The 16,986-nt window shown below is 46.0% G+C and overlaps 1 protein-coding gene across 1 annotated transcript in view; it reads left to right on the top strand.

Moving 5' to 3' along the window:
• Positions 1 to 16,607, top strand: part of PLD1 (phospholipase D1) — a 137,201-nt gene extending 120,594 nt beyond the window's left edge. The window contains exons 17-21 of the mRNA XM_048506934.1: positions 1,382 to 1,431; positions 2,782 to 2,916; positions 11,171 to 11,324; positions 14,193 to 14,307; positions 15,476 to 16,607. Of these exons, the coding sequence (XP_048362891.1) occupies positions 1,382 to 1,431; positions 2,782 to 2,916; positions 11,171 to 11,324; positions 14,193 to 14,307; positions 15,476 to 15,700 (679 nt within the window). The 3' untranslated portion in view covers positions 15,701 to 16,607. The remainder of the gene's footprint in view (positions 1 to 1,381; positions 1,432 to 2,781; positions 2,917 to 11,170; positions 11,325 to 14,192; positions 14,308 to 15,475) is intronic.
• Positions 16,608 to 16,986: the final 379 nt, after the last annotated feature.

Below are 16,986 nucleotides of genomic sequence, written 5' to 3'. Positions count from 1 at the left end.
GGATGGGCCCCTAATATTCATATCAGGATTGGCCAGTAATGGAGCCTGCCAATTACAGGGTCTGACCTTGGGCACTCCTGTTCTTTACCTCAGCTGCAGGCTCTGAGGTGCGAGCACATGATTTGGTCTTCACCGCAGGCCCTACGTTCAAGCTACAGAGGCTAAAGTGATGACCATTTTTTGCTCCTGGCGATCATAACACTGGAATGAAATGCAACGATGACCGTAGGTCTGCCATTGAAAAGGGCAACTACAAGCTGAGTTCCCTTTCCTACACCCATAATACATGGCTATGGAGACACGTAACATCATTATCACTTTTTAAAATCCGTGCTTTAGTCATTCCTATAACTGTAGGTGAGGGAATAGAGAGAGAACTCAACACACAGCAGCATCCCTGTGTTTGTTATCACATTCAGTTCTTCACGTAAAAGGTAGGGAAGATGGTCTTGTTGGGAGATTCCAGTTCAGGTAATAGATCTGCAACTAAAGTTTGTCTAGCACTGTGGTGGCGAACCTTCAGCACTCCAGATGGCTGATGGGAATTGTAGTCCATAACATCTGGAGTGCCAAAGGTTCGCCACCACTGGTCTAGCAACATGTGGGAGAGCTGGTATGCCTAGTGGTTACAGTGTCTGACTAGAATCTAGGAGAGCCAGGTTTGAATACCTACTCTGCCATGGAAGCCTGCTTGGACCAGTCAGACACTCAAAGCCTAACCTATCTCAGAGAGTGGTTGGGGACGTATGCGGGGTATAAATGAAGCAAAGAACCAGGTTCGATTCCCCACTCTGCCACTTGAGCTGTGGAGGCTTGTCTGGTGAACCAGATTATCTTGTGCACTCCAACACATGCCAGCTGGGTGACCTTGGGCTAGTCACAGTTCTTCGGAGCTCTCTCAGCCCCACCCACTTCACAAGGTGTTTGTTGTGGTGGGCGGGGAGGGAAAGGAGATTGTAAGCCCCTTTGGGTCTCCTTATAGGAGAGAAAGGGGGAAAATATAAATCCAAACTCCTCCTCCTACTCCTCCTCTTCTTCTTCAAATAAAAAATAAACCTAGTAGATGACCTGGGGAGTGCTGGGCTGAGATTTCTGAGGCCAAAATTTACCCAGTTGCTGATCCTTATACTAGGAGATACATGTTATCTAAAGCAGAGACCTGATCCTTCACACGTCCCCAATGAAGAACACTAGACACTTTTCTACATCTCACTGTTTTGCTTCTTGCATGGATGCCCTGGGCATTGAACAGCCCCTCCCCCCAAAAAAACCCCATTTATAGATGAACATTTCTGATGCTTTTTAATTAGCACCATCCTTGCAAGCCCGTTCACAGGCTTCTTCTGTTTTGTGGGTTTAATTGTGGCTTTAATTCTTCTAGGACCATGTGCAGGGGAGATAACTCAATCCTTGGACAGCTGAAAGCAGAGAGTAAGTGCATCGCTTTGCTCTCCATATGCCACTCACTGTTGGGCCTCGAGGACACTAAACTTTGATCGATGCGCTATAAAGCCCGCGTTCGTATGCGTAATTGCCGGATTGTATAACCAGTAGCGCAGGAGGCCTCCATTATGTCAAGGAGATCTTCAAAATAAAGGAAACAAACTGGCAGAACTACATCTGGCAGTCTCACAGAGCTGCAGTTTTTGGCATTCCTTTAGCTGCGACTCAAAAATAATTATTCCCCCACCTCCATATTTCCATTTCCCCCCGTTGTGATGAGCAGGGGCCATCGGCTGCGTCCTGTGGGTCATTGTTACAAATAGGAAGAAGAGAGGGTCATATTCTGCTTTTGATAGAGGGTATTTTAGACAACTTCCGTTTATTACCTCCTTTTTGTTTTGCCTTTATGATGGCTGCCTGGCAAAAAATAAATGGCACTTAATCAGAAATAAATACACATAAATTCGTGGCCTTGGCTATTCGTGGCCTTGGACCAGCATATCTACGGGACCGTCTCTCCCTATATCGCCCTGCTAGGCCCCTCCGCTCCTCGGAGGCGGACCGTCTGGTGATCCCTGGCCCCAAAGTGATCCGGCTGGCTTCCACAAGGGCCAGGGCTTTTACGGCCCTGGCCCCTACCTGGTGGAACAGGCTCCCAGGTGAGATCAGGGCCCTGCGGGACATACAGAGTTTCCGCAGAGCCTGTAAAACGGACCTGTTCCGCCAGGCATTTGGCCAGCCGGGATAACACCACACTTCTGTGACAAATATCTGGCCTCCGTGGGTGCAAGAATGGGAAAGGGGAAACAATTTTAATCGCCATCTGAATTTTTATAATTTATATATGGTTTTAATGGATTTTAATTGTTTTTATATAATTGATGGACACCGCCCTGAGCCCTTCGGGAAAGGGCGGTATAGAAGTTTAATAAACAAACAAACAAACTGAGCATGGCAGTCGTTTGGCCATTCAGAAATGGTAGCGGCAGCAGTGCTTTCTCGATCAGGGCAGGGGACGGGATAAATGTGTGAGCCACTCCAAATCCAGCTAAGGGGCTGAATGTTACATCCAAGAACCAGGGGATGGCAGATGGAAGGGAAACAGACATCAGATGACAATGTTGTTGCTTTATTCCCTCTGAGTGGTAGGGTAATGGGCCCAGCCACTGTGCAGGTGCTACCTCTGTGCATATTATTTACGCTGCCGCTTCTAAACCTCTTACCTGGAGGTCTAGAAGTTGAGTGTTTTGCTCCACTGCATCTTAGGTGTTGCTAAGACCTGTCTTCCTCCCTCCCTTTCTATGTCACCTTCCTTCCCCGCCCCATGGCATCCTTCAGTCGGAGACCAGTGGATTAATTACATTTCATTCTGCGGGCTACGGACCCATGCAGAGCTAGAAGGGAAGCTTGTCACGGAATTGATCTACGTTCACAGCAAGCTAATGATTGTCGATGATAATACAGTCATCATTGGTGAGTCTGGAGTCTGGTAAATAAGGGTGTGGGGGATTTGCTTTTAATTAACAAGGATCTCAATTAAAATATCTCTGCAGGTTTCGTAGAATCCATTCCTGGGGTTTGCAACACCAGAATACTAATACTTAGGAAAGTTGTTCAGACAATTCGGTGTCTGAAACTTGAGATGAGCATGTTGCTGTGCATTCCTGTTGCCGGAAGTGTAAAGCTACGTGTCGGTTTTTAAATAATAATTGTGCAAGAGTTGCATAAACTTGTGGCTTGCGAGCTGCGCGTCTGACACAGTGATGTGCGCCTGACACTGGCAAATGGACTGAGGATTCCTCTCCGGTGCTTAATTGTTGTGAATTTCCGTGCTGAAATTAGCATAATTGCGTAGTTGTCAATTTCAGTCAGCATCAAAACTACAAGCAGAAGAAGGGGTCACATTTTGCAGAGCCAGAGGTCAAAACTAATGAGTGCAAGAAAGATTGGGTAAGAACCGGCTTCTGAACTTCGCAAAGCGTAACAGACGTAGATGCTCTTCCTCAGAGGCCCTGCTGCAGTTTGTATTCTCTGCAGTTTGGAAAACAATCCTAATTAGATCTGCTTGGAATCCTACTTGGGTCTATTCAGTTGTGCTCATATGTAAGAGTGGGGAGTGAAGCCTTCTCTTAACCACTAGGCCACTCTGCTTCTCAGAGGAAAACTCTGAAAGTTTAATTGAGAATTGAGCAGACAGCAAAAATTAGCTTGTGCTAAGATAGTATAGGATGTATCAGCTTGTACTATTTTCTCAGGTATTTTGTGTATTTGCAATTTTGATTGTAGAAAACTGAGGCATTTTTAATTTTTAACTCTTATATATATTTCAAATATTGCAATTTTATATGCTAAGTAAGTTATAAATAATACATTTACAACCATAATATATTGTTAAAACCAATTGGTTTAGAAGAAGAAGGAGAGTTTGGATTTATATCCTCCCTTTTTCTCCTGCAGGAGACTCAAAGGGGCTTACAATCTCCTTGCCCTTCCCCCCTCACAACAAACACCCTGTGAGGTAGGTGGGGCTGAGAGAGCTCCGAGAAGCTGTGACTAGCCCAAGGTCACCCAGCTGGCGTGTGTGGGAGTGCACAGGCTAATCTGAATTCCCCAGATAAGCCTCCACAGCTCAGGCGGCAGAGCTGGGAATCAAACCCAGTTCCTCCAGATTAGATACACGAGCTCTTAACCTCCTATGCCACTGCTGCTCACTTTAGGCTTCATACAACAGTAAGCATTGCATATATTTCCAATTTTTCCCCAAATTTTCATTTTTGACTTGGAAAACCCCCTTGTAAAAACTGATTTTGGCTTCAAAATTTCTAGAACTTTTATGTCTCTACTCCCTCCCTCCAAATACACACACTGCAAGAGCTCCACTGTGATTCATAATTTGCAATCCCAAGAAGTTACACCCTTCATTAGACTTGAAGATTATAATTATTCTCAGGATTAAACTGTGACACACATCTATTTAATCAGAACACTTCCCCTCAAAACTACTGAAATATTGTGTTACTGAACCATGAACACTTGAAGATGCTATATAAATCTAAAGGATTGATAATATTGTTATTACATAGCTGACCCCGGCTATGTTTATCTGGGTGTTTTCAGCCATCTGGTATCTGTTTAGGTTTGGGAAGTCACTAAAGAAACTGGAATAAATTAGAATCCTCTTCTCAGTGTCCCAAAGGTTCTGCACAGGCCATCTGGATGAAATTTCTATTACTCAACCTGAAGGATCTTTGGTTCTAGGCCCTGTATACGGGCCTGTTCCTTATTTTTTGGGGTAGCGGTGGTAACTTTGAGGTCTTAGCCAGACCAAGATAGATTCAAAGTCAGTAGGTCTAGTTTTCTCTTAGGAAGCAACCAAAGAGTCCAATTATACCATCTAGCCTGTGGAATTTCCACTTATGCTGCATCTACTAAAGTCAGTGAAAAGAAAAGGGGCACTGTTAATTTAAACAGGGAGCAGCAGTGGCGTAGTGGCTAAGAGCAGTGGCTAAGAGCAGGTGCACTCTGATCTGGAGGAACCGGGTTTGATTCCCTGCTCTGCCACTTGAGTTGTGGAGGCTTATCTGAGGAATTCAGATTAGCCTGTACACTCCCACACATGCCAGCTGGGTGACCTTGGGCTGGTCACAGCTTTTCGGAGCTCTCTCAGCCCCACCCACCTCACGGGGTGTTTGTTGTGAGGGGGGAAGGGCAAGGAGATTGTCAGCCCCTTTGAGTCTCCTACAGGAGCGAAAGGGGGGATATAAATCCAAACTCTTCTTCTTCTTCTTTTAAACGAGACCACCATGGTTTAATTACTGTAGTCAACCCAATTTTCCTCAATGGGTGAAAGAAAAAAATGCCTAAAATTGATTGACAGAGAAGTTTTCGTTGCTCTCTTACTAACAAGGCCCTTCTGCAGGGAACTGGGCCCATCTGGCTCGTGTCTGACTTGGGCTTTGTCTCGAAACTTAGGCAACTTGTCATCTGCTCCTCAAAGAACAGAACGTCCTGTGAAATTTGGAAGCTTTGTGCTGACATGTGTGCTCCATCTAGCTTTTTTTCCAAGGGATTCGGGTGGAAAAAATGTGTCAAGAATAAGCCATCTATCATCCTGTTTCCTTCTCCCTGTAGAGGTTGCAAAGAGCAGAGTTAAACTCATTTAGCATCTTTGTTCCCGTGACAAGAAATGGACACACACTTGTTTATGTTTAAGAAAGCTCTTTTCCCCTTAGGAGTGCTGAGAGAGTGCGGAGGGTAGCCATGTTGTCTTAAGAATCGAAAACTGTCCGCAGAGCCCAAGCATCATTTCTCTGGGCCCAGTAGACAGTATTATGATACTTTTAATTATGATTTACATGCTGCCTTGAGCTGTGAGGAAAGGTGGGGTATAAGTGAGTAAATATGGACAGGTGGATCATCATACCAAAAAATTGGGAACCGCTGCTATAAAGGCTAGCTCAGTTATTAGGCAGGGTAAAATAGTCTGCTGGGTGCATCTCGGGCATGATAACTCCTGTTTCAGCGATGTTGCCTGCAACTGTGATCCCCCAAGATTAACAAGAATCCTGACATCTACTGGTTTCATCCCCAAAGTGTCTTTTCTCCAGACAAAAGAGCCATTATTGACTTAGTTTTCCCAAAAAAAGCCGTTCCTTTATTCCACTTCATTGGAACAGAAGGGGCTTCAGAAGAGCCAACAGCAATCCCTCCACTGTAATTGGGTTGCTTCCCAAGAGAAAAGAGCAGCAGTGGCGTAGTGGTAAAGAACCTAGGTACATTCTAAACTGGAGGAACCAGGTTTGATTCCCCGCTCTGCTGCCTGAGCTGTGGAGGCTTATCTGGGGGATTCAAATTAGCCTGTACACTCCCACACACGCCAGCTGGGTGACCTTGGGCTAGTCACAGTTCTTCGGAGCTCTCTCAGCCCCACCTACCTCACAGGGTGTTTGTTGTGAGGGGGGAAGGGCAAGCCCCTTTGAGCCTCCTACAGGAGAGAAAGGGGGGATATAAATCCAAACTCTTCTTCTTCTTTTAATGGGATTCTTATCTTTGAACCTTTTGCGATTGGCCTCAGCACTGTCTGGTAGCCATACTGTTATTGCAGCCATTTTGTGAGCACCCTCTGTCTTCTGTGCCATGAACTGACTGAGAAATAAGGGACCTTGAGTCAATGACAATGTGAGAGAGCTGTGGGCTGGGTTTCTCGTTTATGGAATGTGAATCCACAGCCTCAGGGCAATAGTCAGATTCGACTCCTCCTCTGGGAGGTCTGGAAAATATTCTTTCTTGGGCTCAACCTAGCATGGGATTTATAAGATCTTTGGGGCAGAGTTCTTGTTGAGATTCCTTTATGGAACATTACTTTCCATTTGAATCACCATCTGAAGCAGATAGAAGCTGGGACGCAACACATAGGCTTCAATCCTAAGAACTCTTTCCAGGGAATAAGCCCTGTTCAAATGAGACTTAGTTCTAAGAAGACTTGTTTCAGATTGTTCCCATAATGTCTACAGTTTCCAAAGGGGCCTCTTTATTGGATATTTGATACCTGGCCTCCACCTCTGTCCTCATCATGAGGAGAAGATCAGGCCTGAAGATACACTAAGAGAAGCGCAGGATCCTCCCCGTCTAGGCCTGAGTTTTAGTGAGGGGGAAGAAGAAAAAGAAGAAGAGTTGGATTTATATCGCCCCTTTCTCTCCTGTAAGGAGACCCAAAGGGGCTTGCAAACTCCTTTCCCTTCCCCCCTCACAACAAACACCCTGTGAGGTAGGTGGGGCTGAGAGAGCTCAGAAGAACTGTGACTAGCCCAAGGTCACCCAGCTGGCGTGTGTGGGAGTACACAAGCTAATCTGAATTCCCCAGATAAGCTTCCACAGCTCAAGCGGCAGAATGGGGAATCAAACCCGGTTCCTCCAGATAAGAGTGCCCCTGCTCTTAGCCACTATGCCAAACTCTTCTCCTCTTCCTCCTCCTCTCAGGTTCGAATCCCTGCTTTGTTGTGGAAGCTTGGGCCACTGACGGACACTTGGTCTGGCCTACTTCACAGCATTGTTGTGACAATAAAACAGAGGAGAAGGGAGTGATGTAAACCAAAAGAGGCCAACCTATGGTGCTCCAGTTGTTCATGGACTACAATTGTTGGGTGTTGACAATTGGCCATGCTGGCAGTTGTGGATGGGAATTGTAGTCCATGAACATCTGGAGCACCATAGGTTGGCCACCCCTAATGTAGTTCACTTTAAGTACCCAGAATAGTTCCTCCAGAATAGAGTACACCTGCTCTTAACCACTACGCCACTACTGCTCCAAGAAGCCAACCCTCACCAAATTATGTTTAACCCAACAGCCTATATAACAAACACACAGCCCCGAAAGACCAGATGTTTATGCCCTTCATATTTTGCACCGTTTTGGTGACCACAGTTGTAGGCCTTGGCAACATTGTGGAAATAGGATGAAGGTTTCTTCCCAAGCGTCGTCTTGGAAAGGACCATGAAAGGACTCAAGCAGTTCTAATGATGGTCACAGGTCTGCCCAAACCACAGAACCTATTCAATCTATTCCCATCCTCCCACACGTTCGATCTATTCCCATCCTCCTATTCGATCTATTCCCATCCTCCCACACATACTTAGAGACACAAAACATAATGTTTTACCAGCTTAACTGCCAAAACTTTGGGCCTAGCAGCCTTAACTCATGAAGAGCCTTCTGTGCCATTACAGCCTTCTGGAGGAACAGCTTGGAGAAACAGAGATATTGGGCTCTGGTTTTTTTCTTCTTATGAATTTGTGATTGTGAATTGCGTCACCTTCTCTAATTTATTGGCATTTATGAAGCAGGAGGTATTCCCCCTCCCCCCCACACGCAGGCTCTCCATTGTAATATTGGCTGTTTTTATGGATTTTTGACTCTTACATTAGGAGGTGCTTTTGACGGAAAGGCCGTCTGAACAAATCTTCATCTTAACAACTGTCAGCCTTTGCCAGCTTCAGTTGTCCCCTAATGAGAAAGAAATGGATAATGTTCACAAGGCATTAATATCGATCAGCTCCAGAGTTTTCACAAATGAGGTGAGGTAATGCAGTCTGCTCTTCACCACCTGGTAGTAAAGGGAAAGTTTGTCACAGTGGATAGTGGAGGCAGACAGGGTTTTTTTAAAAAAAATGATAGGGAATTTGCTGTCCCCTTGTGCAACGCAGGCGGCCATCCAGGAGCAGCAATGGCGTAGGAGGTTAAGAGCTCGTGTACCTAATCTGGAGGAACCGGGTTTGATTCCCAGCTCTGCCGCCTGAGCTGTGGAGGCTTATCTGGGGAATTCAGATTGGCCTGTGCACTCCCACACACGCCAGCTGGGCGACCTTGGGCTAGTCACAGCTTCTCGGAGCTCTCTCAGCCCCACTCACCTCACAGGGTGTTTGTTGTGAGGGGGGAAAGGGCAAGGAGATTGTCAGCCCCTTTGAGCCTCCTACAGGAGCGAAAGGGGGGATATAAATCCAAACTCTTCTTCTCTTCTTCTCAGCAATGGTTAAACCCGTTTTGCAGATTTTCGTAGCTAGGTGAGGAAGGATAGAGGGAAGGTGTGATGGGGACCATACAGCACACAAGTTCCATTTGCAACTCTTGTACAAGGCAAAGGAAGGAAAGGCGTAGGGATGAGGGAAAGAGGCAACGCAACCAAGTAGTATGAAAGATTGTTTTAGCGGGAATCAAATTATCCTTGAAAAAGATCCCTCTGGTGTCAAACCATTGTGTCTGGCACACTTTTTGAGGCCTCTGGTTCTCACTGGTCTCTTGCACAAGGAGGCATTTTGTGATACCTTCATATTTTCAGATGTCTTTATAGCCACGAGGGTTAGAAACCTATTTGAAAAGAAAAGTTAAGGTTGGCATCACATCCTAACGCCCTGAGAGCTAGAATCCATCCATGTACAGTGACAGATAATGAAGACTGTCAAGCTTGAAGCTACTTCCCTCACAGTTTCAGAGACTATTTGGAGACCTATGGAAGTATGCATTGTTTTTTATTGCTTGCTATCTGTAAATTCCAGCATTAAGCTAAGGCACTTTCCGCACTGCGGAAAGGAATTCTGCCGGTGGAGGGGTGTGGGCCGTTCGCACGGGAGCGTGTGAGCGGCCCCCGCAGAGGCAGGCGCGGGAGAGGCGACTCCGCACTGAGCCACCTCTTCCCCGTCCCCCCCACTCACCTCGTCGTCGTGCGTTGCCCTACTGGACTCCTAAGACCCGCCCACGCTGCCCTCCGACCTCCAGGGGTCGGAGGACAGTAAGGGAGGGTCTCAGCAGTCCAGTAGAGCGACGCAGGACGACGAGGTGAGTGGGGAGGGGACGAGGAAAACAGCGTGTTCCCAGCGGTGCTGTTCGCACCGCGCCGGCGGGAACACGCTGTTTTCCAAAAACCTCGCTCCAGGAGGGAGGCTTTTGGAGGCAGCCTGATGCCGCTCTGGGGGAGGTGGAGGGGAGCCAGGTCGGCGCTGCTGCGTTTCAGCAGCGCCGCCTGTGCGAACGGCTCCCTGGGGACGTCGTTTTTGCCGTCCCCAGGGCGCCGTATTTGGCCCGTGCAGAAAGGGCCTAAGTTTCTCCCCACTGAGAACCCAAAACACCTTAAATCATTCTCCTGTCCTCCATTGTGTCCTCACAACAACCACTGAGGAATTCTTTCCTAAAGCTACAGGGACTGTTTTTTTATTATTTTAGTGGTTTTTAACACCCCTCCATGTATTTAGAAAAATATTTTTTTTAAAACCTGGGGCATTTTTCAACTTCATGGAAAGATGTATCTTGTCTGTTCATAGCTCCAGTCTCCATATTTAAGTATCCACAGATTTGCCCATGTCAAAAGTTAAGTATATTGATATGACATTTTCCTCTGCAAATCTGTAATGAAACTATTAAAAAGCCAAAGAACAGGTTTAAATTGACAGCTATCCCCACTGTCAATGGAAATCAGGAATAATTCAGGAAATTATTTCATGTGGATGTTTTTCAAGTGGCTGTTTTTGTTTATGTGCCATCTTGTAATGTGAATGGCCACAATCATAGCAGTAGTTGTAGGGCACAGTAAAATGCTCATGATTCTGAAAAGATTACTGACCTTGGAAAACAAAAGCAAAGAAGATCAAACCTCTAGTTCATAAGAAAAAATAGGTTACAAACATAACTTGCCGTTTCTTGGATGTTGCAAACCAGGTGACATTTGGATGGGGTTTCCTGTAGCCCAGTAGGAAAAATTTTCATTCAGCATAATTTCATTTGCAAGGCTTTCCTGTTCCTTTTGACTGTTGAATCTATTTCCCTGTGACCGTACAGCTATCCTCCACCTCGCAAAGTCCTTCACAATTACTTCACTTCCAACTAAGTGCCTATTCTGTTCTCAACCCACAATTTTGGCATTTATGGGTTTTTTTAAATTCAATGAAGACAAAATACCCAAGCAATGTAATTAGTCTTAACCCTAAAGCATGGAAATTAAGCAAATTTATACATGATTCACAGTGGTAGATTAATTTATTCCTCTAGCCTCTTTTGGAATGTTTCCTCTAATCCAAGATCACTCATGATTACCTACTGTAATCTGTGCTGCTGTTGGACTCCAATGCAAGGCAGTTGTGTTTGCGTCTGAATCACTGCAGTCTTCTGAGCCATTGCAAAGGGTTGATTGATCCAAACTATTTACAACATTTCTGCATCTCTCCTTCTCTTTAATAGGCTCCGCTAACATCAATGACCGCAGCATGCTTGGGAAACGAGACAGCGAAATGGCCGTCATCGTACAGGACGCCAACACTGTTCCTTCCGTGATGGACGGGCAGGACTACAAAGCCGGAAGATTTGCTCATTCTCTCCGTCTGCAGTGCTTCAGGTACCAGTGTTGACTGTGGTTCAGTCAACCTTTGAGTAGTAGGATTAGAACTATAAACATGCAGCGAGAACTATAAACATGCAGCGAGACAGCTTAAAGTGTTGAAGCATCTTGCCAAGATAGTGCAAGTAAGCTTTAGAACCAAGAAAAGATCTGAGCCCAGCAATTCCAACTCATTGCACTTACTGTTTATTATCACCTGCAATTAATAGTGAATTTGGGAATGTTCTTGATCCTTTCCCAAAAGGGAGAAAATGTCATAGAATCACAGGGGAGAAAATGTCATAGAATCACAGAGTTGTCATAGAATGTCATAGAATCACAGAATGTCATAGAATCACAGAGAAAATGTCATAGAATCACAGAGTTGGAAGATACCCCAATGGCCATCAAGTCCAACCCCCTGCCATGCAGGAACACATAATCAAAGCGCTCCTGACAGATGGCCATCCAGCTTCTCTGTCATCGGGAGATCAGCTGGAATTCTTGGACATCTCCAGGTACCACCTGGAGGTTGGCAACCCTAGATCCAGTTCAGATCTAGAACCTCCTCCTTGTGAAGCTCATTGTCTAACCTGGAACCAACCCCCCCCCCCCTCTCCCAAAGGAATGTTGTGACAATAAAACAGAACAACAGTGTTTATCACCTTGGACCCCTTGGAAGAAGGATGGGATACGAATCTGACAGAGAATGTGAGTCATTCTGAGGGAAGTCATCAGGGGCAGACTCCCCTGTGAGTATCTAGCCGGCCAGATATTGGGCACGGAGTACAAAACCAAGGGACGACCTCCTCTGCAGTGTGATCCAGAAAGGCAGTTACATAACCTGGATTGAGTCCACCAGTCTTGCTTTCGCAAAGAGTTTTTCTTCTTTGCTGCCCGCTGTTTTAATCTTTTTAAAAATATATATATTGGCTTGACCTCCTTTTGCAGTAGGAACAGAACAAATGTCACTTTGCTGGAAGCACTTAACTGCCACCCTCTCTCATTGATCGGAGGTGGTGTTTGTCTTTTGTTTCAATGGGGATTTGTTCAGTCAGAGGATCCATCTGCTCCAGAGTGCAGCTATTTTCGCAAGGAAAAAAAAACCCCTCCTTTCCCTCTGTTCCATCTGGAAGCTTTTTTAAAAACTGAAAGAAGGGAGGAAGGGGGAGAGAGTTCAGGCTGGCAGAATGTTCTGCAGAGAAAATGGTAGCAATCAGGCAGAGATCTGCCAACTCCAAGTTGAGAACTTCCTGGCGATTTTGAGGAGGAACCTATGGAAGGTAGGCCACCACCCCTCAGACACTTCTAGGGCATTTCCAGGTCCCAGCTGGATGTTGGCAACTCTAGATCCAGGCCACTTCATACCTGTGTCTATCTAGAGCAGTGGTGGCGAACCTTTTAGAGACCGAGTGCCCAAACTGCAACCCAAAACCCACTTATTTATCGCAAAGTGCCAATACGTTAAAATGCAATTTAACCCGAATACTGAGGTTTTAGTTTAGAAAAAATGGTTGGCTCCGAGATACACGTTACTTGGGAGTAAGCTTGGTGGTAGTCAGTGGCTTTGCTTTGAAGCAACTGTGCAATGCTTCAAATGGGTGAATCATGACCCTAGGAGGGTTTACTCAGAAGCAAGCCCCATTGCCAGCAGCCGAGCTTACTCCCAGGTAAAGGATTGCGCTTTAGTTCTTCCCATGAAAATCGGTGGGGCTTAACAGGGTTACCTACATTGCTTCCCCAAAACTAGGTCTTAGGTTTAATGCTAATAATCTCCCTGAAATAATTACACTATTATCACACTGGGGACCTGGCGGGAAAGGGGAGGGGTGTGGAGGGAGAGGGCAGTAAAACGTTCTCTTTCTGTGGTGCGTGCATGTCGTGCCCAGCAGCCCAGGCCAGCCTAGATGTGTGGGGGGCAATTTTCTGCACCCCCCCCCCCACATGACGAACTCTCTGCGCGTGTGCCCACAGAGAGGGCTCTGAGTGCCACCTCTGGCACTCGTGCCATAGGTTCGCCACCACTGATCTAGAGATTCTGTAGCTGCATCTGCTTTTGCAAACAACACTATTCCTGCGTCAAAATGGATAAATCTGAATTTATGATCTAGTTGAAGAAAACTACCATCAATTGGCAGCTCCCTTACGCTGTAAGGTTTCGGGGCAAGAGACATTCAGAGGTGGTCGGCCATTGCCTGTCTCTGTGTCGCAACTCTGGGCTTCCGTGGTGGTCCCTTGTCCAAATACTAACCAGAGGTGACCTTGCTTAGCCTCTGAGATCTTGGACTACCCTGGGCCATGCACCTCAGGTTGAATTTATGATCCAGCACCCATTATTTCCATTGCGAAACTTGCGAAAAATTTGTCCTGCCGTAAAAATGAAATCCATCTCTGCTAGTTTCATAGCTCCTCTTAATGCAGTATAACTTATTGTTCAAATGCTATTTTCTTTTCCAAAATCTCCCCTAAATTAATCCTGCCACAGCCGGAGAGTATGACATATAATTACCCATCCCTCTGAAACTGCAACTACTGTCAAACTGACTAGATAACCTGGAGTGTCGCTGCAACAAAATAAATTTAATTCCTCCCCCCCACTCCCCCGGTACTGGTATTTTTTGGAAGTGTTTGCCTCTCAGACAACCTTGCAGAAATAATGAATTGATGACGTTTTATTTTAGAAAATAATGCACTGCGACCGAGAGGCCAAGCCTTAGGCTGGTAATTTATCTCAATCCATAGTTGGATTTCCAAGGGTGGGGTGGGAGAAGCCCCAGAACGACTTCCCGATGCTTGGATTTGTTTTGCACATTCCCGGAGAATCATCCTGCAAGATCTCCAGGAGAAATTTCCCTCCCATTCTTCTCTGTCTTTCCCCTTTTTCAGAATTGTCTTGGGAAGCACAACAGACCCCGATGAGCTCCAGGATCCTATTTGCGACAAATTCTTCAAGGAAGTGTGGGTTTCAACAGCTGCTCGCAATGCAACAATTTTCGATAAGGTGAACTGTAGCCCCTGAGGTTTCCAACTCTTGTCTTGGGCAATTCCTGGAAATTTGATAGTGCATCATGGGGAGGGCAAGGTTTGGTAGGGGGTATAACGCTTCATGGGGTATAACGCTATAGTCCTGTGGTGGCGAACCTTTGGCACTCCAGATGTTATGGACTACAATTCCCATCTGCCCCTGCCATGGCCAATTGGCCATGCTGACAGGGGCTGATTGAAATTGTAGTCCATAACATCTGGAGTGCCAAAGGTTCGCCACCACTGCTATAGTCTACTCCTCAAAGCAGACATTTCCTCCAAAAGAACTGACCTCTGTAGTCAGGAGGCAAGTTATAATTTTGGAGATCTCCAGCTGTTCCTAGAGGGTGACAACCATAGTAGTTCCCTTTTCACTGCTTCCTAGCAAAACAAGTCTGTCTTCATGTGAGAGATCTGGAAGGAAGATTTTTTTAAAGAAATGTATTTGATGGTTCTTTTAGAAAGGAGGTCTTTTGGCCATCAGGGACATATTAGCAATCCCAGATGGGGGCAGTTTGAAGAATTTGGGCCCCACACATGTCTAGTGTTCCCCTTTCCAGCATTTGGTAAATTTCAATGTTGTCTTAAAATGCCAGGGATACATTTCAGTTTTCTCTGAAGGGGAAAGGGGAAACAGAAGGGCTTATGATATATCTTCCATGAAAAAACTTTGACACAGCTTTGACCAAGGCATGCTGGGAATTATAGTTTTGTGAGGTAAGAAGAATCTTGTTAGAGATTCTGTATCCCATGCCAGCGGCGTAGGGGGGGAAATGGTGCCTGGGGCAAAATGGCGCCTGGGCACGCACCCCCCACCAGCCGCCCCCCCTTACCTTTTTCTGCCCACTGAAAACAGCTTTCTGCCAGTTGAAAACAGGCCAGGCTGGTGGGGCCAGACCTGGTGGGGCAGGGTGAGGGGGGAAGGTGTCGGGTTGGGGCGTGATTTTCCACCCCCACTGGCGCGTCCCCGGTGCACAGCGCGCACCCTCCTGTCCCCTTCTAGCTACACCTCTGATCCCATGTCAACTATAGCTTCCTGGGGAGAGAAATGACCTTTAAAACAGATTAAGTCTCTTGTATAGATAACCTTTGGGAAAAAATTCTGTCCTCATGCGTTTTTCTTCCTTTATCATCTCTTGAATTAGGTTTTCCGATGCCTTCCCAGTGACCAAGTGAACAACTTAGCCCAGTTACGGGACTTCATCGCAAAACCAAAGCTTGCCAACGAGAACCCTGCGAAGGCAACTGAAGAACTCAAAAAGATCCACGGATTTCTAGTTCAGTTCCCCTTCCGTTTCTTGGACGAAGAGAATTTGCTTCCCTCTGTTGGAACGAAGGAATCCATGGTGCCCATGGAGACATGGACTTAAGCAACATTGGATCAAAATCTACTTAGAGAAATATTGAATGGACTGTGGTTGCAGGCATCTTTTCTGCCATAGGGCGGAAAAAAGATTTCCACTGATCCCAAAGTGCCTTTTGATGGAACTGTTTCCGGGTTAGGAAACAAAGACTGTGTTGTGGAGAGAAAAACTGAAAACAGCCAATGACTGACAGGTTCTGGTAAGGGATGAAAGAAGACTATCCTTAAGGAATCTTAAATGGCTACGTGTGAAAATACAAGTCACTTTCTTCAAAAGACCAGACATCATATTACAACAAACTTCACATATTTCATGCATGCTTCAGACACAAATCAGAATCACTTTTTTTAGGAACAACTGTGGTAAGGCATTTGCTTCTACTTTGGCCTTAACCTGGATGGTCTTTTGGCCTGAACTGGATCTTCTAGGTCACAGGTGTTGGCAGGGGATGATGGCAGGGGATGATGGGAACTGTAGTCCACAACATCTGGAGGGCCGCAAGTTTGACACCTATGTTCTAGGTTAACCTGATCACGACAGATCTCAGAAGTCAAGCGGGGTCAGCCCCAGTTGGTACCCGATGGGAGGCCACCAAGGACGTCCAGGAATGCTACAAAGATACAGGCAATGGTAAACCACCTCAGTTCTCTTGCCTTGAAAACCCTATGGGGTTGCCATACATCAGCTGTGACTTGACAGAACTTTACACACATGCATCCATTTTTATTTTTGCACCAGACAGGGTGTGGTAACCCGTTGCCACCACAAGATGACTAAGGCCACTGCCAATATGATTTACCTCTAATTCAGGACAAAATGGGTCCTCGTCCATGTGTCTGGTTTCAGAAGAATGCACTGAACACCTATGGATGTGATTATTAGCCATGTGCTGCAAATACGCATGTACTGTAATTGTGACAATATGGGTGGGTGGTGGGTGGGCTGCTTATGTTGGCTACATCTTTGGTCCTAAGGGTTCTCTAGTGAGACTTCCTTTTCTTCAGCCACTTTTTTTGTGTTTTGTAAATGTGTGTGTAGCAACTGTTGAGAAACCCTGCACGATCTCACTTTGGGCATGACTGCGATCGCTAGCTATTGAACCTAGGTCGTAAAAGTTTGCACAGAGCTTTCTGCCTTCTCTTAGCTGTATTTAGAGCAAGATGTAATTCCAGTCCTGGAGCGCCTGCATATGTTCCATTGCAACAATATGTGTCGAAGCTCTTGTGAATCTCAGCATGGATGGGTGTCCATCGCAGTGTTTTATGCACTGAATTGCCAGAATGCACAATCCT

This window comes from Sphaerodactylus townsendi, linkage group LG08, assembly GCF_021028975.2.
Source record: "Sphaerodactylus townsendi isolate TG3544 linkage group LG08, MPM_Stown_v2.3, whole genome shotgun sequence".
NCBI lineage: Eukaryota > Metazoa > Chordata > Lepidosauria > Squamata > Sphaerodactylidae > Sphaerodactylus > Sphaerodactylus townsendi.
Note: the sequence above shows the minus strand (reverse complement) of the source record. Positions and strands in the feature narration are given on the sequence as shown.